Source organism: Heptranchias perlo, chromosome 15, assembly GCF_035084215.1.
Source record: "Heptranchias perlo isolate sHepPer1 chromosome 15, sHepPer1.hap1, whole genome shotgun sequence".
Classification (NCBI taxonomy): domain Eukaryota; kingdom Metazoa; phylum Chordata; class Chondrichthyes; order Hexanchiformes; family Hexanchidae; genus Heptranchias; species Heptranchias perlo.
In genome coordinates, this window is record NC_090339.1 from 45138299 (window position 1) to 45166058 (window position 27760).

The 27760-nt window shown below is 41.5% G+C and overlaps 2 protein-coding genes across 2 annotated transcripts in view; one reads left to right on the top strand and one right to left on the bottom strand.

The window, feature by feature from the left end:
* LOC137333048 (pre-mRNA 3'-end-processing factor FIP1-like) overlaps nt 1–4465 on the top strand; it is a 50161-nt gene extending 45696 nt beyond the window's left edge. Inside the window, exons 16-17 of the mRNA XM_067997143.1 lie at nt 2277–2399; nt 4088–4465. Coding sequence (XP_067853244.1) covers nt 2277–2399; nt 4088–4220 — 256 coding nt within the window. The 3' untranslated portion in view covers nt 4221–4465. The remainder of the gene's footprint in view (nt 1–2276; nt 2400–4087) is intronic.
* Nucleotides 1018–27760, bottom strand: part of lnx2b (ligand of numb-protein X 2b) — a 65087-nt gene continuing 38344 nt past the window's right edge. Inside the window, exons 3-10 of the mRNA XM_067997142.1 lie at nt 25634–25821; nt 20775–20971; nt 17806–18177; nt 16575–16730; nt 14735–14909; nt 11561–11783; nt 10320–10478; nt 1018–6244 (exon numbers count right to left, since the gene is read on the bottom strand). Coding sequence (XP_067853243.1) covers nt 6109–6244; nt 10320–10478; nt 11561–11783; nt 14735–14909; nt 16575–16730; nt 17806–18177; nt 20775–20971; nt 25634–25821 — 1606 coding nt within the window. The 3' untranslated portion in view covers nt 1018–6108. The remainder of the gene's footprint in view (nt 6245–10319; nt 10479–11560; nt 11784–14734; nt 14910–16574; nt 16731–17805; nt 18178–20774; nt 20972–25633; nt 25822–27760) is intronic.

Sequence of the window (27760 nt, forward strand, 5' to 3'; positions counted from 1 at the left end):
GATTCGGAAAAAATATGTAGAATTAAAGGGGAAATTGTTGATAGAACAAATTGTGCCAAATGGCTGAAGTGCTGCTTGAAGAAGCAGAGGGCCAGGCAGTCATGCTGGTGAGATATGGAGTTAGTGGGTGGCAAAGACTTGCTTTCTGCATTTCAGGTTCTTTGTCTCCCATTCCCCTTCTCCGTCTGCCCCCCACCACCCACATTGGCATGATTAGAGTCATAGATATACGTGGGTAGAGATTAGACAGGAGGGAGAATATAGTCAAAGGTGGTAAGTTTGGTGGGGTAGAACCAAACTGAAATAATGTGACTGCCAGGATAATTTTGTTTGTAAGTCTTGGGAGATAGTAGAAATGAACAGTGCAGGGCAGGAAAACAATGAGATTGAACTGGAGTTCGGGGGAAGCTCTCCAGAAGCAATGAGATTATAGTTCTTGAAACAGTCTTGGAAATTGTTTTGGTGCTCAGTAATGGGGTCTTGATCCAGAGGGTTGCTTGGGTGGGTTGATCTGCAGTCAACAAACAGCTACCAATAAAACAACTAGCAAGCAGAAGGAAAATCAATGAAGTTATTCAAAATATTATTTGATGATTCTTTTGGCTGCCAACTTGTTTTATTAGTAACCTGAGGGCATAGAACTAAAAATAAAGTAAAAACATAATTCAACAAAATCATTAAATCCGTATAGTTGTCTTCTCTGTTTTAAATCTCTCCAACAAAATTTCCCTCCAGAGGCCTACTTTTGCAGGCACCTAGGGGAAAGAAAAAGGATGGCTTTTCTTATCGGGGAAGTTTCTTCCATTTTTTTCCTAACCCTGAGAGATGCAGGGAAACTTCCATCTGCCTAGGCAGACCAGTTTTGTTTAGCTCATGTACTGTGATCCAGAAAACAATAATATTACAGTAGTAAAGTTTCTAAAACCTTAGGAATAACTTTAACACTATTATTAATCCCATACAACAAAAATAAACAAACAGAATATTACGTAAAAACAAAAAAATGGCAAGCCATCATTTTTTGCCCTTCCATTCTTGTTTTATTTTAACTTTATTTTTCTCTTATCTAATATACAGTTTGACATTGTTTCACTTATTTTTCCTATTTGTTTTTCATACCTTTTTTCAACCTCCCTGCTCCCACCATCCATTTTGGACGTGAGAGCAACTTGACAAAATTTTCCACTTGATTGCAAATTCAACCAAATGACATAAGACCTAAAGACTGGGGTAACTGTTTTCAGTTTAAAAGAGCAGAAAGAGGATTGATGACCAGTGATAACCATGTCCTCTACCCCCCCCCACCCACCTCCAATCTGACATCTTTGTCAACGCCTTGCAAATTTTCCTACATTCTAGATGCTGTATAAATGCAAGTTGTTGAATGTCAATGATTATCCACCAAGCCTGAAGGGTTTCAAAACTAATGATTAAATCAAACCTGTGCCAAACAGGTTTTTGTAACCTGGAATTTTTTCATATTTCAAAAATATCTGAATCAGATAATTTTAGAATTCTGACTAAAATGGTCACACACTCAACCAAAAATTAATGTTTCCTGCCATTTTTGTCAGGGGTTTCACTTGTTCTGTATACTGGTTAATGTTCTTGCATTAATCAGTTTTAAATAAACCCCCTGCTTTTTGGGAGCAGTGGGTTTCCAGTCAGTGAATCAGAGCTCAAATCCCAGGCTGGAGCTGCTATTCACAATAGAGCTCCCTCAATAGTTTTGTTTCCAGTTCTCAGAGGGAGCAGCCTGAGATAGCAACAACAACTTGAATCTTATATAGCACCTTTTACATAGTAAAAAGAAGTCTCAAGTTGCTTCACAAGAGTGTTATCAGACAAAATTCGACACTAATCCAGAGATGTTAGGACGACAGCTTGGTCAAACAGGTAGATTTTAAGGAACGACTTACAGGCAAGAGAGGTTTTGGGAGAGAATTCCAGAGCTTGGGGCCTGGGCAGTGGAAGGCACGGTGGAGTGATGAAAATAGAGAGTGTTGTATCTTCGGGAGGAGGAACAAGTGGCTTATTCACCAGACTGTATGAACTGATTTGAACCCATATTTTGATGTAATGCGGCAGTGCTGCACTGACACACTTGTGATCAGATCTTTCACTCCGCCTGCCTTTTAATTCAGTCAAGTCCTAAAGAGGTATGACTCGTAATTGGATGAAGCTCCTTTGATCCTTTGCCACTAAGTCTACATAAATTTTTGCATAGCTTGTAATTTTGGATCCACTCATTTTGATCGAATGAATTGTTTTTACAGCAGAGAACGAAGCTACGACAGAGAGTATCATCGGAGCAGAGATCGCAGTCGAGACAGAGAAGATCGCCACAGGGAACGGCGGCACAAGGACAAAGATGATTCTAAGCACAAGTCATCAAGGCGGTATGTATTTTGTTTCTCTCTTCAGTAGTTCTGCTGCAGTGATGTTTAATCTTAACTAATGTACTAGCTAAATGGGCTACAGTACAGTGCATGGCTCAGTAATAGTGTTGTAAAGCTGAGGTACCGCAAGGAGTCGTGGCTACACCAATCTTTAATGATTGCTTCCTGGGATTGTCTAACTGCGGTTAGAAAAAAATTACTTACATTTATATAGCACTCCTCACATAAAAGAACAGTACACACCAAGGAGAAAATGAAGGAATTTTATAGGATGGGAGGGGAAAATGTAATGGTGTCAAAGCAATGGGGTTTTTTTGAAGGCAGGGAGAGGGTTGGCGAGTGAATGATTTGGAGAAGAAATTCCAGATGGGGGCATAACAGCTGAAAAATTGGCGTCTGATGGCGTGGATGGGCAGGGGACAAGCAATAATAAAGAAAACACCAATTAGAAAATACACAAAATTAAGTGGTGCAGTGACAGTGTATAGGTACAGCAGCACTGACATGGGTTCCTACCACCATTACTGCTCAACAGATCTCAGCCATCTGGGGGGAGGGGGAGATGCTTAATACTCTTCTACATCAATGGGGGAAATCTACATAGTCACCCTTTGGTCACTTTCCCACACCTCTTAGCTACAGCATGGTAGTGGTGCATGGCCCAAAGCAAGTCAACACACTCCTGATGCCATCTGACAAAGGGAGACAGTAATTTAAATGCACAGAATTAACCATTTTTTCCCAGACAGGATTTTTTCCAATTTTTTTCTCCCCTCCTCAAGGTGATGGTTCCACATCAGCCCTACAGAACCTCACCAAAGTGGTCATTGTTAATGTATGAGTTCAAACAATGAATGGTAGCAGGTTATTTAGCTTAACAGCGTGGCTGGTTCTCGCCTGACTTTCCAATGAAGGTCATTGAAATGCAAACCCTGGGAACTCGGTGTTCTCCTTCCCTCCCTGAACAGCCCATGAACATTGAGGCCAGTTAAAATCAGCTCGGGATAAGAAACAACTCTGAAAATCTGAATGAGATCAGCTAACTCAGCACAGTCTAGGATTGAACCTGGAATCTTCTGTGTAGATTAATACCATTACAGGTGCTGTCTTTACACACTGAGCTAAGAGAGTTCTTAAGATAGACTTTTAAGTAAGTAAAGCCTAGTGTGAGTACTTTAACTAATTTATAAGAACCAAAGTAACTGAACAGGAATAACATGTGCCATGATATACTGGAACTGAATCAGAAGTTTCCCAACATGAAAGAAAATTCAATACTGGAATTATAATGGTTGCTGAGCACTAGATCTGATGTAAGAATGTACAACATTGCAGGTCAAGAAAGCTTGTGCAGGGCATTAATAGGCCTGTAGTGCGTTCTTTTCCATCCCACCACCTCCGTATTTAAACTTTTGTCCATACGTAGTCGGGGGTGGGGGGGGGGGGGTGACGTACCATGGGGTTTCTCCTAGTCTGCCGTAACTTCAGCAGAAAGGCTGCGACAGCCCTGGAAAAACGGTCTAAACACTTTTAAATAGTTTTTCTGGGATTTCTGCGGTTTGTGCACCAAAGTTACGGCAGACAAGCAGTAGAACCCCTGCAGCAATTTACTCCATGCTGTAGCTCCCAGTTCTGTACAGAATCTTTGGATCACAAGAATATGTTTTACTGTTGACTTATTTTCACAGCAAACAGCACGAGAGCGAGGAAGGAGAAAGTCACAGACGTCACAAACACAAGAAGAATAAACGAAACAAAGAGGACAAAGAAGCTGGGGATGAAGGTGCTGCAGAGACTGAAGAAACGGATCCTAAAGAATAACTAACTGCTTGGGGAATACAACTCATGGACAGTTAGCTCTAATGTTCTGGACCCTTTCCTGTTGATGGTGCTATGAATGCAACTTTAAAAAAAAAGCAACTCCATGGACAGTAATGCCTAGGAAGGCCACTGCATAACACAGTAGAATGTGAAGCCTGATCCCACCTTTCTACATGCTTACAACACTATTGTCTTTTTTTTGTAAAATGTGCTTGTAAAACAAAGATTAAAACAGTTTTTCTAAATATGGTTTGTATTAACTCCAAATTGCACATCAATTGTACAACCATTTACGGCAGTAATGACTCAGATATAATAGTGATCCAAAAATAGTTAAATTATGAAACCTATCTGCATTTTTAAAAAGCTCTTGTGAAGATTTGATTGGTTTAATTGTTTACAGATTAAGTTAAGTTGTTTACACCAAAAGGACTGCTAATGCACTTGTAGCTTCAAGAAAACAAGATGGGCTGGAAATTGCTTAAAGAACAGTGAGCTCAACAGCCATTGCTAGTGGTGAAATCGAGGAGCAAGTTCTGGCGTTCGCACATGCGCAGCCAAATGCAGAAATCCGCAACTTGGTCCTCTTGTTCGTTGGCGATATGACAGCTTCGAATTAAAGGGATATCGCCGGGTGGAATCAATGGACCAGTGCCAACTTGCTCTTCTGCCCAGCTGGAAAGAAACTAATATCGCCCCAAAACAGGTACGCTTAAAAAATACCAAGTCTAAACTAAGTTTTAACAGCACGGTAATAGTTTTTGGTCATTAAAAAAAAATTTCCACTAACTTTTTACAAATGATTTTACGTTCCAGTTTACAGAAACTTCGCAGCTTGTCAAAAATGCTGCAATCTCATTGGTTGAGGGGAGAGATCGCTGCTTCACTGGAGCTAATGCTGGGCTCTTCTCTGCCTTCTTTTAGAGGAAGTGCACCCAGTAAAGACCGTGGTAAGTTAGAGGTTTAGTATAAATCAATGGAGCGGTGAGCACTGTTGGTTCACTGCTCGGGGCAATTTCTGGGCCAATAACTTGGTGATTTTACTGCATAATTAACTATTCATTCTAGCAAGCTTAAGATAGAGATTACATGCTTTACTCCATCATAACCATTTACATGCTCCAAGTTACTAATGTCCACCTTGTTTGCTATATGGAGTGATTCCTGTATGTTCATTGTGGCTGTGATATGCAAGGACTTCTATGAATCAAATTGCTTAGAGCCTCAGTAAGGATACTAGTGCAGTATCCTGTGGTATTAACAGTCAGATTAGATTGGAGGCCAAATTGAATCTCAACCCCATGAACTTATTTTCACTGCCACAATAGAGAAAGTAGATCTATGAGTGAAGTGGTATTTGCATTTGCAGCCTGACTGCTCACTTAAGTACAATGCTGAATCATGTTTAGGTTAGTTTTCTGCTCAAAAATAAATACTTAATAAGTCTGTGCCTGAATACTCTAAATTGTCAGTAGCAAGATCAGAGGTTGAATCATCCTATGGGGAGCTGTGCAGTCATGGGTGGAAGTCCGTTTATATGACAGCAAAATAACTATTACTAATTCAATTTGTTGGAGCCTTGAATGTAGAAACTCATACCTTGGACATCCATTTGGAAATTTACAACAGGGCTTTGACTTTTTTGCTCCCTGTGATCCATTCATTGCCTTTACAAACATATTTTTTTTAAATTGAAGTAGCAGGTACCCTGCTAGTGAAAAGGGAAACCATAGGTCTTTAGAAAAAAAGATTGTTTAACAAATGCACTTTGGTGATCTGGTATTTCTCGGCTTTGAACGTGGATTGTGCTAGTTTCTTATTTTCTAGTTTGTGCTGCTCCCGTTTCATGATTAAGGCTTTGAGGTGGATTTGTCTTGTCACTTTACTTTCACACATGACTTCCTGGCCAGGAGACGACAGTGAGAGTGACTCTGTTCCTCTGTTCTTTCAGCATTGGGATTACAGCTGAATTGCTCATGCCTGCAGTGGAAACTCCATTTACAGCTATAATCTCATCCCCGCACCTGTAGGAGGCAGTAAAGAGAAAATGACCCACAGCTCTATTCAACATCAAAGCTGCCAAAGTAAAACTAGGAGCTAAATCTCAAGGTGGTTAACAAAATTTACTTTGTCAGCCAGGGAGTCATAGGAACAGGCACAGGCCATTCAGCCCGAGCCTGTTCCACCATTCATTTAGATCATGGCTGATCCGTATCTCAACTCCCATCAAGCCGCCTTGGTTCCATAATCCTTAATACCCTTGCCTAACAAAGATTGATCAATCTCAGTTTTGAAATTTTCAATTGACCTAGCTCAACAGCTTTATGGGGAAAGAGTTCCACTACGCTTTGTGTGAAGAAGTGCTTTATAACATCACCCCTGAATGGCCTAGCTCTAATTTAAGGTATGCCCCCTTGTTCTGGACTCTCCTACCAGAGGAAATAGTTTCTCTATCTACCCTATCAAATCCTTTAATCATCTTAAACACTTCAATTTTCACTCCTTAATTTTCTTTCTTCAAGGAAAATCAAGCCTACTCCTTTTTAAAAGTAGGCAGAGGGGTCTAATTTTTTCTGGCTCCAGCATGGATAGGCAAAAACACAAATGCCACATATGGAGTAACTTATTGAACTGAATGTCCCTTTTCACTGAATTTTGTTACTTAAGATCTGAGCATGCATCCAGATAAGAATGTAGCTTTATTGAACAGGCTAGTAAGCCCATCCATTTTTCATACATAAACCCCACCTACTTGCCTTTGCACCTCATCCCTCTGACTAAAGCCATTGTCTGGTCCCTGCCGCAAATTCCATTCCCATTCCCTAGCCACCGACTCTATCCCTCTCCCTCACCACTGACTGAGGCTGAACCAGACTGTTCGCAAATTTGGCGTCCTAACTGACCCTGAGATAGGCTTCCGACTACATATCTGGTCCATCACAAAGTCCGCCTACTTCCGCCTCCAAAACATCACCCACTCCTGCCTCAGCTCACCTGCTACTGAATCCCTCATCCAGGCCTTTGTTACCTCTAGACTTGACTATTCCAATACTCTCCTGGCAAGTCTCCCATCTTCCACCCTCCATAAACTTGAGCTCATCCAAAACTGCTGCCTGTATCCTAAATCGCACCAAGTCCCATTCACCCATCATCCCTGTGCTTGCTGATCTATAGCACCTCCCAAACCTGCAACCTCTACCGCCTAGAAGGACAAGAGCAGCAGGTACATGGGAACACCACCACCTGCACGTTCCCCTCCAAGTCACACACCATCCCGACTTGGAAATATAGTGTCGTGGGTCAAAATCCTGGAACTCCCTTCCTAACAGCACTGTGGGAGAACCTTCACCACACGGACTGCAGCAGTTCAAGGCGGCGGTTCACCACCACCTTCTCAAGGGAAATTAGGGATGGGCAATAAAAGCCGGCCTCGCCAGCGACGCCCACATCCCATGAACGAATAAAAAAATATTGGCTCCCAGCCCACCAATGTCTCAGTATTAAATTTTTAATCCTAGTGTTTAAATCCCCCCATGGCCTCACCACTCCCTATCTCTGTAACCTCCTCCAGCCTTATAACCCTCTGAGAACTCTGCGTTCCTCCAACTCTGGTTTCTTGTGCATGCCCCATCGTTGGCGTCCATGCCATCAGTTGTCTTGGCCCTAAGCTCTGGAATTCCCTCCCCAAACCTCTTCACCCCTCTCCTTTAAGTTGCTCCTTAAAAACAAACTTTGACCAAGCGTTTGGTCACCTGTCCTAATGTCTCCTCCTTTGGCTCTGTGTCAGTTTTTGTCTGATTACATGCCTGTGAAGCGCCATGGGAGAGGGGTTTAACAAGCTGGTTGGTACTGGAGAATAGGTCATTTGAATTTAAAAAAAAACTAGGTATGCAATCTATCTGTAGGTCACCGTGAATCTTTCAAATAGTTTCATAGAATCATAGAAGTTTACAACATGGAAACAGGCCCTTCGGCCCAACATGTCCACGTCGTCCAGTTTATACCACTAAGCTAGTCCCAATTGCCTGCACTTGGCCCATATCCCTCTATACCCATCTTACCCATGTAACTGTCCAAATGCTTTTTAAAAGACAAAATTGTACCCGCCTCTACTACTGCCTCTGGCAGCTCGTTCCAGACACTCACCACCCTTGGAGTGAAAAAATTGACCCTCTGGACCCTTTTGTATTTCTCCCCTCTCACCTTAAATCTATGTCCCCTCGTTATAGACTCCCCTACCTTTGGGAAAAGATTTTGACTATCTACCTTATTATTTTATAGACTTCTATAAGATCACCCCTAAGCCTCCTACTCTCCAGGGAAAAAAGTCTCAGTCTATCCAACCTCTCCCTATAAGTCAAACCATCAAGTCCCAGTAGCATCCTAGTAAATCTTTTCTGCACTCTTTCTAGTTTAATAATATCCTTTCTATAATAGGGTGACCAGAACTGTACACAGTATTCCAAGTGTGGCCTTACTAATGTCTTGTACAACTTCAACAAGACCTCCTGTATTCAATGTTCTGACAAATGAAACCAAGCATGCTGAATGCCTTCTTCACCATTGTATCCACCTGTGACTCCACTTTCAAGGAGCTATGAACCTGTGCTCCTAGATCTCTTTGTTCTCTCACTCTCCCCAACGCCCTACCATTAACGGAGTAGGTCCTGGCCCGATTCGATCTACCGAAATGCATCACCTCACATTTATCTAAATTAAACTCCATCTGCCATTCATCGGCCCACTGGCCCAATTTATCAAGATCCCGTTGCAATCCTAGATAACCTTCTTCACTGTCCACAATGCCACCAATCTTGGTGTCATCTGCAAACTTACTAACCATGCCTCCTAAATTCTCATCCAAATCATTAATATAAATAACAAATAACAGCGGACCCAGCACCGATCCCTGAGGCACACCGCTGGTCACAGGCCTCCAGTTTGAAAAACAACCCTCTACAACCACCCTCTGTCTTCTGTCGTCAAGCCAATTTTGTATCCAATTGTCTACCTCACCTTGGATCCCGTGAGATTTAACCTTATGTAACAACCTACCATGCGGTACCTTGTCAAAGGCTTTGCTAAAGTCCATGTAGACCACGTCCACTGCACAGCCCTCATCTATCTTCTTGGTTACCCCATCAAAAAACTCAATCAAATTCGTGAGACATGATTTTCCTCTCACAAAACCATGCTGACTGTTCCTAATCAGTCCCTGCCTCTCCAAATGCCTGTAGATCCTGTCTCTCAGAATACCCTCTAACAACTTACCCACTACAGATGTCAGGCTCACCGGTCTGTAGTTCCCAGGCTTTTCCCTGCCGCCCTTCTTAAACAAAGGCACAACATTTGCTACCCTCCAATCTTCAGGCACCTCACCTGTAGCTGTCGATGATTCAAATATCTCTGCTAGGGGACCCGCAATATCCTCCCTAACCTCCCATAACATCCTGGGATACATTTAATCAGGTCCCGGAGATTTATCTACCTTGATGCGCGTTAAGACTTCCAGCACCTCCCTCTCTGTAATATGTACACTCCTCAAGACATCACTATTTATTTCCCCAAGTTCCCTAACATCCATGCCTTTCTCAACCGTAAATACCGATGTGAAATATTCATTTAGGATCTCTTGTGGTTCCGCACATAGATGACCTTGTTGATCCTTAAGAGGCCCTACTCTCTCCCTAGTTACTCTTTTGCCCTTTATGTATTTGTAGAAGCTCTTTGGATTCTCCTTTGCCTTATCTGCCAAAGCAATCTCATGTCCCCTTTTTGCCCTCCTGATTTCTCTCTTGACTCTACTCCGGCAATCTCTATACTCTTCAAGGGATCCACTTGATCCCACTTCATCGGAATTAAAATTCTTGATAACTAGAATTCCTTTGTTGCCAACTCTTGTATATTCTTAAGGACAATAATATATTCCCTGTGATTAGGTGACTACTAATACTGCACATAGTACTCCAGATAGAGTCTAACCAGTGTCGTATGCAGCAATAAGAAAACCTCTTGATTTATGCTTTTTCTGTAAGCCAGTACCTTATTTGCCTTTTTCACTCGAGCCAAACACCAGGCTGACACATAGATTTAACTTACTTTAGTCTTCCATCAAAGTACGCTGGTGTGCCAGGAACGATGGTTTTGATAAAGAAAGGCTGGTTGTCTTTGCTCTCCTCAAAGCCCCCAACGATGCTGAATCCCCAGCTTTCAGAGTTACTCTTGTGTAGAATGATGTCATTGCAGCAGTGAAGGTAACTGCAAATGGAAAGCAGGAAAGAGGATGTTAAAGTTGATAATTTTATGAAGGTCACCCACACTGAACAATAATCAGAAGGACTTTTGATTTTGTTTAAAGAAGGCTTTTCAATACTTGAGTTAGAGTTTAAGATACATCTCTAATTCAGATGTCATATGAAAGAGAGATGTCCTATCCATTTTTAATAAATTAACAAGTAAATGGAAAACTCAGTTGTGGACTGCAATGCCACAATTGGATTTTTGCATTTGGCACAAGCGTGTCATCGAAGTCTTGCGGGAGCAAGAATGCAAGACTTTCATATGTCTTTGCCCAAAATAAAAAGCTGACTGCACTACCACTGATCTTGATCTGCTGCTGGAAGCCTTCCTCTCCTCATAATCGATTAAGGATTAAGCAGCTTATTTCAAAGTTGCCTGTATTTTAACGGTATAATAATTCCCTCAGAACACTACCAAACACCACAAGGACAGGCAACAGGATTTAATTTTTTTAGCTGTTTTGAGTCACTGTCCACCTTATTGGCTACTGTTTGAGATGTTAGTACCAGTAGAATTCTGAATATGGCTCGACAAAAGAGTCAAGGGAGATGGAAGGGAAAAAGAAATGGTCTGTGTGCAGTATGTAGCAACATTGTGAATTTGTTTGAACACTTACTCATGTTCATATCTGAGCAAAGTTGTGAACACATTTAGCAACCAGAGGATTTCTGATCCCAGTCAGTCAAATGTTTAGTTTTTGAAACATTACTGCACTTTTCGTGGACATTAAATAGTTGTAAAATTTAGATAACCAGCTCCTGACAATTCTAAAGCACTATCCTAAACAATTTTCTCAATTTTTCTACCTTTTTAAAAACATGGGGTGACTTTAATCCTACCCGCCTGGCGGATGGGCAGTTAAAATCCTGTACACACTGTTCTGATTTGCTACTTGTCCTTTATTGTAACAGCATTACACTTTTTTTTAAGCTCACTCGTGTTTAGAGTTTTGGAGTTTCTTTTACATTGCACCTGTGCAATACTTTTGTAATTTTTTTTTTAAAGTTTCGCACTTATTACTTTAATAGATCAGTCCTCACCTTGGTAACCCAAGCCACATGACCCATAAAGGGGACCAATCGTAATCGTTCTCTTTGCCTGCCTCCAAAAGCTCCTCTGCTGCTGACATCTCCTCAATGTTGGGGAATTCCAGGACCTTCAGCACCACTGCAGAGGAGGCTGCATTCAACTTGAGAACTGACACCGCTTCATTATAACTCAGCTGTGTGAGATCCACTCCATTTATGCTCAGCAGCACATTTCCTATGACAGAAAATATTTGACCCATTTCAATACCACAAAGCTGAAATTACCAACCTTACTAGAGTGGTTAGACAAGTGTTGGTTGTCTAATAAGCCATTCTTCATGTGCGAGCCAAACACCAAGGGTGATTTTAACTTAAACCACCCGACATGAAACTGACCTGATCAGATTGGATGCCCATTTTACACTCTGCCTGATCCGATCAGTTTCACGTCGGGCAGGTTAGGTTAAAATTACACCACAAAAGTCAATAGGTTATTCACCTTCGTCTCAACCTACTCCACGTTTTCAGCAGGGGTCGCCAGGGTAGTCTGGAGAAGAAATTCAGACTCAGTTTCACTTCGCTAGCCCAGGGGTGTAGATGCCAATTGCAACACTGCTACCGCTGACTCAGTACATGCTGTTGGTCGAACCTAGGACCTTCCTGTTCTTTATGTCTCAGCTATTATTGGCGTAACCACCTGCACCAGCAGGGGAGACCTCTTTATTTTTTTTTTAAAACATTAAAAGGAAGTTGACTGGCAGGAGGTCTGACAACACGAGTTGTCCATAAAACCCAACAACTCTCTCTCACCTTTGAGTTCAGAAAAAATGGCAAGAAAACAAGCTTCAATTGATGTCACAATAAACACACTTGAGGAAAAGGGAATTCATGAACAGCCTGTCATATTCAAATTAATTGCATTCTGATGAACACACAAACACCAATCAGCACTACAGCAGCAGTCAAACAATGGACAGTGTAGACAAGTCATTTTGCCCATTTTCCTTTTAAAGTCCACTGGACTCAGGATGTTAAATTTACACTGCTAAGATTAAGTGCTGACTGAGGAACAAACCACATATGATGTCTTTCTGCAAGTTGGAGAACATTGGGATGGGGGGGGGTAGAAAGACACTGTTTCATCCATTTTTTGGGACAAAAAAATGAAGGATGGGATATGAATTCTGGGTCCTGATCTCCCCCAGAAGTGCGCTGGCTACCAAATTGGCAGCCGGCGACTTCTAGGTGTGAAGCGGCTCTTGATAATTGAGATTCTAATGTCGGTTGTAAAATCTGGATTGAAATTAGTGTACAAATGGGTGGAGTGTTCCTCCTGGCTCCGCAAAGAATACTGCGACTTGCTGCCGGCCCAGTCTTGCCCTTCGCCTCCCTGTCCCAGGACCTACCTATGGGCCTACTCAGGATCAGAGCCTACCAGAATTGGTTGGGCCCCCAACTGGCGCGCTGCATCGGGATGCTCGTTGGTGTCCGCAACGCGCCTTTTTGATGCAAATAAGGCCCGCAGTCTAGTTTTCCAAGGGGCCTTTAGCCATCAGGGTTGGGTGCGTGAAGCAATTGCTTCGCTGACTTGCTACCCGTTCTCAGCCACTATGTTTAAAAGTGAGTTGTTTGTACCTGATGTTCTTATCTTCTATTCTTGTCACCGAGTTTCACGGAGAGATTCCAGGCCACATGACAGCGAGAGGTATTTTACAATATTATGAAACTGGACCATAATAATGAGTTACTTGACAAGAAAATACAAATATACTACTTTACAGAGGTATAACATTCTTCTATTAAGGTTTTAATTACATTTGTCAAAGAATGGGATAGGGAAGAGAAGTAAATGTGAGTAACGGCAGATATTAATTGTGTATTTTTAACCAGAGGACGGCCTTCGTTTCACTGACACAGATAACCAAGAAAAAGGGTAGATGCTAGGTACTGCTCTTGTGACAGTGTTGTGCTGCCCTCAGAATAGAAGCTTTCTGGAAATGAGAATTTATTACATCTGTTCCTTCCTCTGCTACACAATTCCCTCAAGTCCCCTGCACAGAAACCCAGTCTGAAAATAAGTCAAGGCCACACAGATGTAGGAAAGGAGATTCACAAAAGCCTTCCAATTTACCAATGACCTTGTGATATTCTAAAGGCTTTAATTCTTATGAGCTGAAAAATACTTTTGCTGAACAAAGTAGCTATTTTTGATTGAGTTCAAATCAGAAAATAGTTGGGTTGAAATAATACAATGGAGAAGCTTTTAGACCTCTAACCAATAAATAAAGGCTTTAGCAAACGCTGTCTTTTAGTTTTCAAACTTCAAGTTACATTTAAATGTAATTTTTCTTTTTCATTATTATAAATGGTTTATCTGTGTGCAGATAATTGTCATTGATAAAATCCAAATATAAAAATCTAGATGGAATATTTAATAGCACATCAGGAGAAGCTTGCACAATTTGTTTAAATGTACAGATGGGATAAAAAGATAATGCATTAGGCTGAACCATATGTGATCAGGAGATCCCAAGTTTGATCCCTGGTCTGTGCAGAGTTAGCTGATCTAAGTGGGGTAGGTGATAAGAAAGCTAAAATTGGCTTCATTATCCCTACGTTATGGAAGGGAAATTGAGCTGGAGTTCCTACTCCTGATCACTATTCTGTGATGTCTAATTGAGGTGTAGGTGTTTGTACATTGGGTGAGCATAGGATGGGACTCTGCTGCGACGCTCCCTGCAGTCAATAGCTGTCTTAAGTTTGCACGTAAAGAATGGTCACTTGAACAAGCTACAGGGGGACAAACACCACCTGTGGAAATATACCTCAGTAAACAGTTAATGCCTTCAGAAGAGAAGGGGAGACTGCACGTTGAGGATTACATTCTGCCTGGACACAGTGGCTAGGCAACAATTCGCTGCTTAAACTGCAAACGGAGCAGAGAAAATGAATGCACAAAGTCCTGGTAGCACAACCAAAACCCTCCATACACGAATACAGTGGACAAGCAAAGCAGTAAACACTGGCACCATTGCTGCAGTCTGAAATCAGTCCCCAATGCCAACCACAATCCCAGCCATTCACTAAAAATGTGCCATTATGCTAGACCATGCATACCTTGCAATATGAATGTAACATATGTCAATGTATTGCAACCAAAGAACAAATATACACAAAAAAAATGACCTCTTTTGATTCTGCGATCCCTATAGAGGCAGCCAACAGGCTGGATGCTGGTCACGTATATCGGAACCTTATATTTATTTTCACGACCTCCTGAAATAGTTATTCCCAGAGACTCACGAGGCTCCTTTCTCATTGGAACAGTCTTCTCCAGGCACATTGACGCCTGTGATAAATCCTAGGGGGAAAATAACAGTATCGCTAGAAACTAAAAACAGTAAAGCTGCAGATGTTTAACTCATTGGTAGTTTGATGTTAAATAAAATATTTTGGACCTATTCACATTTCAACATTCATTAAAAGGTTATGCACTGTAGGCATTTGTTGCTTGAGTTTCATTAGTTCTTGGGAATTTTCAAAAAGAGGAAGCTAAAGTTTGAAGGGAAATTATGGATTTGCCATCCAATAATTAAAAAGAAAGCCCCCTCCTCCCCAATCTGGGTAACAGCATTGGTCAGACCGTGGGGTATCAACAGTTTTGGGTTTAGATTAAGGAACTAATCCACGTAGTTCTTTCCCACTTAAGTGGAATTTTCCTCCCCCCCCCCCCCCCCCCCGCCTTTAATTTACCACATTCTATTTTCCATTGAAGTGATTGGGATGTAACTTGCTCCAAGGCCTTTACCCCTCTCACAATTGGCCACCAGGCATGAGATTGGATGGTGGTCGTTCCCATTTTCCTGCTCTTGCAGTCGGGAAAGCCACCATGAGGAGAAGCTGCAGACGTGAGCCTACATCTTTTCACAACGAACACTGGTGGTAGATGAAAGTGGTGTGCGACACTGATCCTTATGGAGGGTTTGAGAGCTAAACATGAACTGATCAACGGAACACAACTGGGGCCTTCTCATATTACGGTTATGAGCAAACTGCTTTCACTGATACGACAGATTAAAAGCAAAATCTGAGAGTAGGCATATTAATACAGATATACTAATTTTTCATTATGTCTACATATGATAATGTCAACAACGGAGACAGAACGGCTGAGGGGAAATCATTTGGTCCTCAGGGTGTCATTAAAGAACAAAGAGACGCCAGCAGTGACCGTGAGCTGCCAGCATTTTCAGTGCTCTTAAGCTTTTTCTCACGACAAAACTTGCCTGGAATTTAGAGTCAACAAGTAAATATACTTCTTACAGCATTGGTTTCAATGATCCTGGCAGGAAGATCAAACTTAGTATAACAAAACAAATATAAACCCGAGAGTGGCTGAAGAGAAGAGACTTAAAAGTAATTGTGTAAATTTTTCACAATACCTTGCCTCAAAATAGATTCATTCCACAGCCCACTAACACCGATCTCCTTTTATTTGACATTAATCTTCCTTGGGCTGAGGGGTTGATTTAAGTCAATGTAATTTTTGTGCTGTACTTTTCTTCATTTTCATGCCTAGGGCATTGATATACAATACACACGATCAGATTTGGGGACTCACAATTATTCACCAATTTCCATGGGCGGAATCTGGGTGCTCCATTTTGACACGGGTGATGGAGGTTTCACTTTAGTCAGTATTATATCATCTCTTAAAATTAAAACAGGCCCAATTGAGAATAACTATATATTAAACAGGATCAAATATTCCTCTTCAGACTGCAAAATCAGGGATTGATCTGAAGTCCAATAAGAACTTGATATATTCTCACGCGCTCTAGCCCATTCGAAGTCTCAGGTGATTCTCCAAAATTTCCTATATTCCGAAAATATGGCAATTCTGTTCTGTACTTGGTTAGCTGCTGTCAGAACACTCGCTTTGTTTGGTCTGTCAACGGTCAGAACTCTTTGGTGGAAAGCCCACACAAGTGGTAGTCATTCACCTTTATCTCACTGTACTTCTTACCTTTTGGTAGTGAGAGCGTCGGCGGCAATGATGCTGCAGTGATTTATTACGATAACGTGTGGGGCTGCTGTTGCTCGATCCAGCTTCATCAATAATTTCAGGGCTTTGTCGATCAGAGCATCTCTGGATTGCAAAGTTAACATTTCCCTCGCTGGACTAGAGAGAGATGAACAATAATTGGTTCATCTATTTTACAAATAATTAAATCAGAATTTTAGGTTGAAATACATTTGCAGCAAGATGACCACATCAATCATTCTCCCCCTCCTCCCTGACAGGATAGTGTCATCGTGAGAGTACCACCTCTGCTCAATTGAATGGGTTCATGCTGGGCATCTAGTGCAGCCATTGTTAATTGAACAAAATTCCATCAGCCACTGACAGATGTTTTACCCATATTATAAGATTCTTTGCCTATTTGTATTTAGAACATAGCATTGATCATCAGATACAGATGGGAAAGCCCATCCTAGTTCATCCATCCAGAAAGACCAAACCACGCCACCCTCCCCCCACAATCACAGCAGCATCCAACTGCTTCTTAAACAACTCCAAGGTTTTCACCTCCACTGATGAAAAAATCTGATTTAGTGCTACTCGTAATATGGACAGGCCTGTATAATTATTAAAACTACTGGGCCTATTGCTTTAATGATCATGAGTCCTGTGGTTTATTTTCCTCCCCCCCCCCTGGGAGAAGTGCCTTCACTCGGCAACTGCCCAATTTAACAGGTTTGAAATCAGAATGTCACCATGTTGGGAACTGTGAATTCAGATGTTTTGGTGTATTCCTGGGAGTGACCCTTGAGTAAGGGATTGCTTTGGATTGTAACCTCTGACAAAAAGTTAGCCCAAAAAACCACACTGGTTTAGTGGAAATCAAGTATCAGGACACAAGTTAAAATTTAGAAGTTAGGAGTAAGAGAAGCCAGGTAGAACTTTTCACCAAACGACTAATAAACTAGTGGAATAAATTACCAGTGAAGGCCATTAAAGTGAACAGTATAAGTGTTTCAAGAGTAAACTGGATGCGCTTCGGGAGGGGGGTGAGGGTGCAGGCGGAGAGAGAGAGATTGGTGGGGGGGGGGGGGGTGGAGAATATCAAGGAATATGATAAGGTGGTGAGTAGATTAAATTAATCGAACAAGGATGAACTTGTTTGGTCTTAAATGACCTATTCCTAAAAATTCTTATGTTCTTAACTCAGGATACAGTGGAGCCCTGAATTTACCTGTATTATCTGTGCTGCAATCTCTGGAGTTCCATTTTTGAGGTCCTGCTGATTAATCATAAGCACTTTATCGTTATTACGCAGCTTTCCATCCCGAGCAGCCAAGCCCCCTGCCAGAAGATCCAGAATAAACACTCCAGGCTCGTCCGCTTTCCGAATTAGTTTAATACCAAGTGGCTCGCTTCGGTCTCTTTTATGCAGGGTTACATGCAGAGTTTGCTTGTGTGCGTTGCTGCTGCTCCTTTCTTGTGAAGATCCTCGAATGGCAAACCCTCTTTCTTGGAGTACTGTAAGCCGCGATACAGAGCAGGGCTGGCGCAGTATGCTAATGGCGTAGCTGTGTGGGACACTGGTGATATTTACACCGTTCACCTGTGAGGAACAGAATTTGATAAGAGCAGGATTTTGTCTATTCAGTATGTCTGATTGAAGAGTTAGGACATTATCATGCCATAATTAACAGCGGAACACTTAATTGCCTAATTTGTTCAACTGCACGAGTGTCCAAACGTCTTTCAAAACTGCCGTTAACCACCATTCATGCATCTTCTAGAGTTTCTTATAGAAGTGAACAATTTCATCTCAGGCAGGGAAAAGGCATATCGTTCTAGATCTTTACAAGCAATACACCTCTGGGTGGCTAACAGTGGGTCAGCACGGTTTACAGTTGTAGAATTTCCCACTTACAGCCCCGTAAACATTCAAAATGATGAAACAAATCAGAATTTACCTGCCAACACCATCACCACCAGCTGCTCTCTCACCAGGGGTCCAAATACTATCCTTCACCTCCTCCCCATGGCCTGTGAGAAGCCACACCCCCTGTCCACTCCACTCCCAAAACTGTCAATTACTTTATTCCTACCTGTCACCTCCTAATCAGCAACAAACTCCTGCTCACTCCCAGAAACACGCACATGCATGAGTGGATTTCCCATTGCACTGCCAACAGGACGTCAGAGGATATTATCCCTGATTTTCACCTGGTGTGGGTACAGGGGGTGGGGGGGGGCAAGGCGAGCGGCAAAGCCCCCTAACCTCGGTGATTTTAACTTCTGGACCTCATTTGCATGCCCCTGGTCAGCTGCCTGCAACAGGTGGTAAGCGGTAGCTGACCAGTGGGCGGGAGTGTAATTTTGGGCGGCAGGAGGCTGCTGGTCAGGACCGAAGAAACGGTCGCCGGCACTCAGGTAAGTTGCAGGGAGGTCTTGATTTAAGAAAGGTGGGGGGGGGGGAATGCCTGGGGCAGGGGAGGCCTAAGCCTTCCTTGTTGGGTCTGGTGGAGCACTCCTGCTGGAGAGACATTAGTCCTAGACAACCAAATGATAAAAGTCTCATTAATAATTAAGTGCATACAAAACAGCCCACCGTACAGCACAAACTGTTCAAATAGAAAGTGGTAAAATTGACAAGTGGAGTAGATGCTCTTCTGAAGTTTGGGATAAGTATTATTAGGACTGAGCGAGTTGCACTCTGCACAGAAGTGTGTTATAAAAGGGCACAGATCTGGGTATAAAGGGAAATTTAGGACAGACGTCTGGAAGTATTTCTATATACAGAGGTTGATCAACAGCTGCAATGGGTTACCAGGAACATGACTGGGACCAGGACTCTGGACTCATTTCAAAAACAGCTAGGTGCTGTTTTGGAAAGAGGGTAGGGTTATTATTCAGGACAGATGTGATCAAAGGGGCTGAAGGACCTTCTCCATCCAAACTCATCATGATCTTGTCACCTAAACTCAGAATATTTGCTGATAACACAAGGCCCACTATTTCCTGTAATGCTAATGTCAGCATAGCTCAGTGGGAGCACTCCCTCTCAAGTCAAAAAATTGTGGGTTCAAACCCCACCTCAAGACTTGAGCACATAATCTGGGCCAAAACTTCAGTGCAGGAGGTGCAACATCGTCACAGGTGCTGTCTTTCGAATAAGACGTTAAACCGAGGCCCCATCTGCCCATTTAGATGGATGTGAAAGATGCCATGACACTTTTTTTTGCAGAGCAGGGAGTTGTCCTGGTGTACTGGTCAACATTTATCCTCAATCAACATCACCAAACCAATTAACTGGTCATTTATTTCACTGCTGTTTGTGGGACTTTACAAATTGGCTGCTGTGTTTGCCTACATAACAACGATGACTACGTTTCAAAAGTAATTCATTGGCTTTGAAATGTCCTGAAAAGTACTAAATAAATGCAAGTTCATTCTTTAATTTAGAAATAAAATTCCATTATCTCTTACATTTGAATCAGTTGTTACAATCACAGCCAGCAGGATCGTATCTTAGGACAGATCCAGATTGATTCTCTAACATACTACATAGAATTAACAGCACAGAAACAGGCCATTCGGCCCAAAAGGTCTATGCCGGTGTTTATGCTCCACACAAGCCTCCTCCCACCTAAAAAGGTAAACAGACTGGTTTTCTTTTTGTAATCATGTGAGTGAGGTCTTTGGACATCCAGTTTCAGCATCAGTCATTTGTAACTCAAGTATATCACTGCCAGATGTTCTACACTGAACAATATTTTCACCCCCAGCCTCAGAAAAACAACTTGACTGTACATTTCTCCTTTCCCCATGCAGGCCAACCACATGATTTCTGAGCAAAATTGACAATTCTACCCAATTATGGGTCGTACTGTCCTTTGGAGGAAGCTGTTTAAACTCACCTCACGTAGGACCTTCACAGCCATCAGAAAGAGGAGACTTTTATCTCATTCATCTGTGCTGCCCTTGAACCATGTCCCAGCAGTGAAACGATAGCATGTCGATCCACTACATCACCCACTTTCCTCTCCGAGCAGATGTTTTTGAAAGCGATTAACGCTCTAAAATCGAATACGGCATCAACAACCTCAGTCTCAGCCAATAATTAAAAAGGGATGACACCTGAGGCTTTACAAGGTACGCTGTGCATCTTATCAGATTCATAAGTAGCATTATTGGCGGCCAGCCAGTTACCTCTGTTATATGGTCCCCAGGTGCAAGTTTTCCATTTCTAGCAACAACGCTGTCACGAAGAATCTCCTGAATCACAATGTTACACAGTGGTGTATCTTTACCGCCAACTATTTGAATTCCCAGCTCCTCCTGAGGATCCAAGCGATGAATTTCAACAACAGTTGTTTCTGCTAAAAGGCTGGACAATCGAGGCAGGTCTGCAACAAAATGAAAACCACATCAATTTCATTCTAGAAGAGCAAAAGATAATAGAGTCATAGAATCCTTACAGCACAGCACAGCCCATCGAGCCTGTGCTGGCTCCTTGTAAGAGCAATCCAGTTAGTCCCATTCCCCTGCTCTTTCCCCGTAGCCCTGCAAATTTTTTCCCTTCAAATATTTATCCAGCTCCTTTTTTGAAAGCCATGATTGAATCTGCTTCCACCACTTTTTCAGGCAGCGCATTCCAGATCATAACTACTCGCTGCGTAAAAAAGCTTTTCCTCATGTCACCTTTGGTTCTTTTGCCAATCACCTTAAATCTGTGAACTCTGATTCTCGACCCTTCCACCAATGGGAACAGTTTCTCTTTATCCAAACACGTCATGATTTTGAATGACGATGGCAGATAGAGCTTAAAAGATTATTTAACCAGACATTAAACTGATTCATTGTTGGCACTAGCATTTTAGTGAAGTGTAATGGTGGGTGTGAGATATATCCAATTGAGGTGTGAGAAACATCCATAAGTAAAAAATGAAAGACTTGCATTTATATAGCAACTTTCACGACCTCAGGATGCCCCAAGCGTTTTGCAGCCAATGAAGTACTTTTTTGAAGTGTAGTCACTGTTGTCATGGAGGAAACATGACAGCCAATTTGCATACAGCAAGGTCCGAGAAACAGCAATGAGATAATGAGCAGATGATTTTTTTTTTTAAAGTGTTGTTGGTTGAGAGATAAATATTGGTCAGGGAGAACTCCCCTGATCTTCTTCCAAATAGTGCCATGGGATCTTTTATGTTCACCTGAGAGGGTGGACAGGGCCTCAGTTTAACATCTCACCTAAAGGGCGGCACCTCTGACAGTATCCCTCAGTATTGCACTGGAATGTCAGTCTAGATTTTATGCTCAAGTCTCTGGAGCGGGACTTGAACCCACAACCTTCTGACTCAGGAGGCAAGAGTGCAACCACTGAGCCATGTAACTTTTAGCATTCCAAACTTGGGTTGTATCTGAGAGCATTGTAAGCTTATAATAGTAGCGTGACATACCGGTGGTTACAGGTCGGGCCACTGGCAGGAAGAGCAATTTGACAAGCTGAATTAAAGTTATTGCATATAAAGCTTTTGGTGTAACATTAAAGCGTATTAGTTGAAGTGCAATACTTCCTATCAAGTACAGATAGCAATAGCTAAATTTAATCTAGGATAGCACTATGATCCTTGTCTGCTGCAGGCTACAGCATTTTGCAGCAATATATCATCCGTAAGGAGGCGATTTCCCTTTGATTTGGCAGTTTATAAATTCCACTTAGCTGTGTTCACCATATTTATTAGGCTCATCTTCCTCACAGGATTCTATGCAGTTAGGCCTAAGTAGATAAATCATGTATTTACAGTATAAAATATCAGAATCTGTTCTGTTACAAGCATCAAGAAAGTTGCAGAAAACAAATGCATGTAAATAGAGCAATATGACAAAAAAATGTTATTTTATTCCCAAATGTTTAGGTTTCTTCCTTGTTGATACAAACACAAACACACAAGTATAAACAGGAGAGTGGACAAGCTGCCCTGTTCCCAATCCTCTGCAATATCTCTCTTACTTTTTAGCGGTGAGGTGTGGACATTAAACAATAGAACATGAACAAAGTTTCTCAGTTTAGAAACGTTCCGCTTTCAAAAATATTGGATATAAGCAGATTGTAATGATGATGGATGAGGACATCAAACGACAAATCAATATGGAAATGACAAACAAAAACAGAAAATGCTGGAAACACTCAGCACTTCAAGGAACAAAAGGAAAAACGTTAACATTTCAGGTGTAACCCTTCGTCAAAAGCTTGACCTGTTGAGTGTTTCCAGCCTTTTCAGTTTTTGTTTCCGATTTCCGACCTCTGCAGTATTTTGTTTTATGGATTGGCTCTGTTGACAGAATGGAGAAAGTACTTTGGGCATTTTTAACAAATGGCCAAGGATATATTGCCCATGCACATAGTGCACACTCATATCAGTGGCACCGGAAGTCACAGAAGCAGTAAAAGGAACAAAGCTCATATGGGAAACAGGCTATATGGGAATCAGACGAATAGTACAGAGCTTCCATGATGACAATGAAGACGAATCGTCTGTCACTACTTTAACTAGCCTCCCCTTTGTACTTTCCCTCTGTTGCCAGGATTTGCACTGTGAAATCAGTGTGCAGGAATTACAGGTACATCCTACCACTTCATAGAGCAGGACAGCAGAGTACCAAAGTGACACATTGCAGTGGACTTATTTTTTCTTGCATCAGCCAAGATCTAAGGAATGTCTCCAATTTTTTGACACCCAGTATTATTCACAGGTACTCCCAGATCAGGTATACCACAGATTAGATGCGGAGTAAAACTCCCTCTTTTAAATCTACATCTTGCATAAGATTCTTTTGCCAAAACACATTGCAACCTATGGGGGTGGGAGGAGAATGACTCCTTAAAGAATATGGGATACTATCATTCCAAAAACATTCCAAACTTGTGGCTCTGATTCTCGCATGTTATGGGTTTGCCACACTTATGCTAAATCACTAGTGTTGGCCTTTCGCAGGCGTTACCCTCTCAGTCTGTTTGAACTAGTTAAACCTCCATCTGGGTCACCCTGATGCAAGCAAATACCTGACAATGGCTTGCTTTGTACAAGTTGTCTTCCTTATATTCTCAGTAATGATACGGAAAGTTCTGCTAGTAGCAACAATTTTTAATCCATCTTATGTTTCATAAAACTGTACAACACAGTTTTAAGCCTGTCCGCCTACAAAATTTTTAAAGCTTGTAAATGTTAACACACCTGCAGTTTGAGATCTCAGGGCACTTTTTAATAATTTCCACATTTGCAAAGGGGTTACAAAAGTGTAAACTCATTAAATTCTTCGTGTGAGAGCCTTGGATACCAAAGAGGTAGTTTTAACTTTTATTGCAGAGTAAAAAACAAGCAATCTGTTGTATTCATTAGCTGCCAGATGGTAGAATTAAGTATTTAAATCCAGGCCTCACTGTCCAGACTGGAAAATCATCCGCCAAACCCAAAATAGCGCCCTGTGATTTTAAACATGAGAAAGAGCTCCTTTAAAATTGAAACTGAAATTAATAACTAAAATTTAATAAATATCAGAGTAATTTGAAAGTCCTAATCTGATCTGTGGGTTTATATGATTATTATAATTTGCATAACATCCCTGTTGTAATTTGTAGCATCCTCTGGACGCCTCTGTCTTGTCACACATCCCATTATTCTATATCATTAGTAGAACCAGTCTAGTGTCCCTCTCCCCTTCTCTCTTTCCCTGCCTCTCCAACTTTGAATTGCCATCTCCTGAATTAAATAAATCATATTGGCCTTCAGTGGGGCAGGGAAGCCACTAAATTAATTAACTGAAATTGGACTTTGGCAAATTAATGAAGTAAATAAAATTGCTGGGGGGGGGGGGTGCAAAATAATTAAATAAATGGCAGGATATGAAACAGAAATTGGACTTCAGGGGGAGCGGGTTAGCTAATTCGTTAACTAGTTAAGTCCTAGCTCAGGAAATAAAATCAGGCTTTGGGGCATGTGGGCAAGTGAAGTAATTAAGTAGCCTGTGGTTTAGGAAATAAGATTCGGGCAGGGAAAGTGCAGGCTAGTGAATGAATTAATGAAATGACCAGCAGCTCAGGAAATAGAATCAGTCTTCAGGGACATAACTTGCAGTTGAAATTAGCCTGTTCTCTTTGACCCCACTCTATCCCTACTCCTCCCTACATCCACTTTGGTCCTTCTCTCTCCATATCCATTCATTCTTCCAACTCTATTCTTCTCCATTTATATTTATTTCAAACTCTAACTGTAACCCTTGCATAATTCCTATTCAATACTATATTTCACCTACTAAGTCACTCATATTATCACAAATACTCACTGGCCAACTCCAAGCTATTCCCTTCCCCCACCTACCTATCCATTAATATTTCCCCCCCCCACTATCTAGACTTTCCTTTTCTCCTCAGCTATCCTATTCCCAATACTGACTGACTATCTACCCTTTCAACTACTCACTGTACTCATACCCACTTACCACACAAACTATTCCCTCCGCAACTGCTCACTTTCCTCATCTGAATTTTTACTACCCTACACTGCTCACCAATTATTGATACTTCAAGCCCCCCAATTACTCACTACCCACAGAACTGCCTACCCCTCAGCTACTCACTATACCTCTCTACCCCACACCTACTCAGTGCTATTGCTATGAGGCAGCTAGAGTAGTATAAGGTGTGTGATTTTCATGCTCACTGAGATGACACTAGGATACCATGCTACATTCTGGATGGAATTTTGCACAGCAGTGCAGTAACCACATTTATACCAAAATCGGGCCTAAGTATCTTTTAGGCCTATGCACTATTACTGATTGTCCAGCTTTCCAAAAAACCCACACTCATTTCTTACAACCAGAAACTGAAAGGAGGGGCATGTAGCCGTGGGGTAAAAAAACAGGTTAAAAAAAAATCAAAAAGCAAGAGAAAAATGGGCCACTACTGGTTGTCATTCGATGACGTGCCATTTTGTTTAAACCTAATCACAGCTTTCTGCAAGTGAAGTTGTTTACAATTTGATGGAGACAAAAGAGCTTACCATCTTCTTCATGATCTTCTTCAAAAGCAGGGTTAACAAGTCCAGGCTCAGCTGTTCGGAGTGAAACAGCTGCTGCTGAACCTTCTGCTGCTATTGTTGCATCATCTGGTGCGGTGTCTTGGTTTCTCTTCAAGCTAGACAGTCTCTTGCTTTCAATCTTAACTCTATATTTTATAAGACCAGGGCACCTAAGAAAATAAAAAAAATCATTACTGTATTAAAAGAGAGACTATTATAGCTATACAATGAGACTGTGTTACAATCAAAAGAAACTGCAAAATTTTAAATCAAATTTAAAGCCGCTAGTTTTCAAAACATTTTTCTGTGGGGACACCTCCAAATACTAACACATTCCCAGGGACCCCCACCCATGGAAAACACTGACCCCCTGCAAATACTGATACACTCTTCGAGAGTCTCTATCCCCCTCTCCCTTCTAACTTCCAAAAGACAGTGTCAGAAACCCAAAGGAAAACAGCACTTTTGTTGCTAAAAATATGTATTATTAATGTCAAATGCAGACAAAATACAGTACCCACAATTCTCAGGACACTGTGCTGGCCATGCATGGAATACCCAGCACCAGATATGCAGCAATCTTATGATCTCCCAGAACCCAGTTTGAAAACTTATGCTCTTAAGAAAAAGAATTTTCATTTATATAGCACCTTCACATCCTCAGGGTGTCCTAAAGTGTTTCACAGCCAATTAATTTTTGTCATTGTTTAGGCAAACGTGACAGCCAATTTGTGCAAATCAAAGTCCGACAAACAGCAATGAGACTAATGAATCTGTTTTTAGTGTCACGGGATTTATAACCTCATCAGACAGGCAGAGCCTCAGATCAACAGCTCATCCAAAAGATAGCACCTTTGACAATGAAGCACTCCCTCAGTACTGCACCGATAATATGCTCAAGTTCATGACCTTATGACCACTGAGCCAACTTAGCACTTCCTAACAGCTACGGTGACATGACAAGAAAATACTGAATGTAAAAATGTCTATTGCCTCCGTTAATCTCACTCCTTGCACAGACGCTGTCCAACTCACTTGGGTTTCCTGATGTAAGTTGCTAAACATGGGTAAACTTTCCACTTTTCCCTTACCCCATACTCAAATTAACCTTTTACTAAATACAAATTCAATAGCATTCAGTATAAGAAAACAAAATCAATTGGAGAATTATTAATAAAAGTGAAGCTAAACTGATTAAGTATCAGAGTTGGTTTATAATTTGGCAGACTCTTCAGTCAATTTTTCAGTTAGTCGCAAAGTTCAAACCAATACGCACCCATCATATGCTTTTTGGAATATGGGAAGTAGAGGGTTTGCCCCAGTATTGACATTAACCTACCTGTTAACAACAAAATTAGGGAACCAATATCTATGCTGTACAATGCGTCTGTGCTGTATGGGGCAGATTATTTGATTGGGAAAGGGGCAGATCAACTCTTGGTAGATTTTTTGTCTTTTAAAAAAGGTATAAAAGTACTTTTGCGAACGTCAACTGAGCCCCTCCCATCAACTATAAACTAATTTTCTCCCTCTCTCAGGTGTTCTGCTGCTAAGTTCGTTGATGCATTTACAATAATAACTAAGTGTTGCCCGTTCAGCATGTATAAACTAGATCCTACAATTTGCACATCTGTGTAAATATATATTTTTTGCCCTTCATTGTATTTGCCTGACTGTGGATTCTATTTGTTCAGTACGATATCATAGAATCATGGAATAGTTATGGCACAGAAGGAGGCCATTCGGCCCATCGAGCCTCTTTGTAAGAGCAATCCAGTTAGTCCCATTCCCTAGCTCTTTCCCCATCGCCTTGCACATTTTTTCCCTTCAAGTATTTATCCAATTCCTTTTTGAAAGCCACGATTGAATCTGCTTCCACCACCCTTTCAGGTAGTGCATTCCAATTCATAACTACTCGCTGCATAAAAAAGCTTTTCCTCATGTCACCTTTGGTTCTTTTGCCAATTGCCATAAATCTGTGTCCTGTGTAAATATGATACTTTCATCATCAAAGTGTTGAGAGGAATTCAAAATGTAACATTAATAGCAGTGTATTTTTAGAGCTAGTGAGAAATGAATTAGGATCTATTTATATCATGGAGTGCAGCT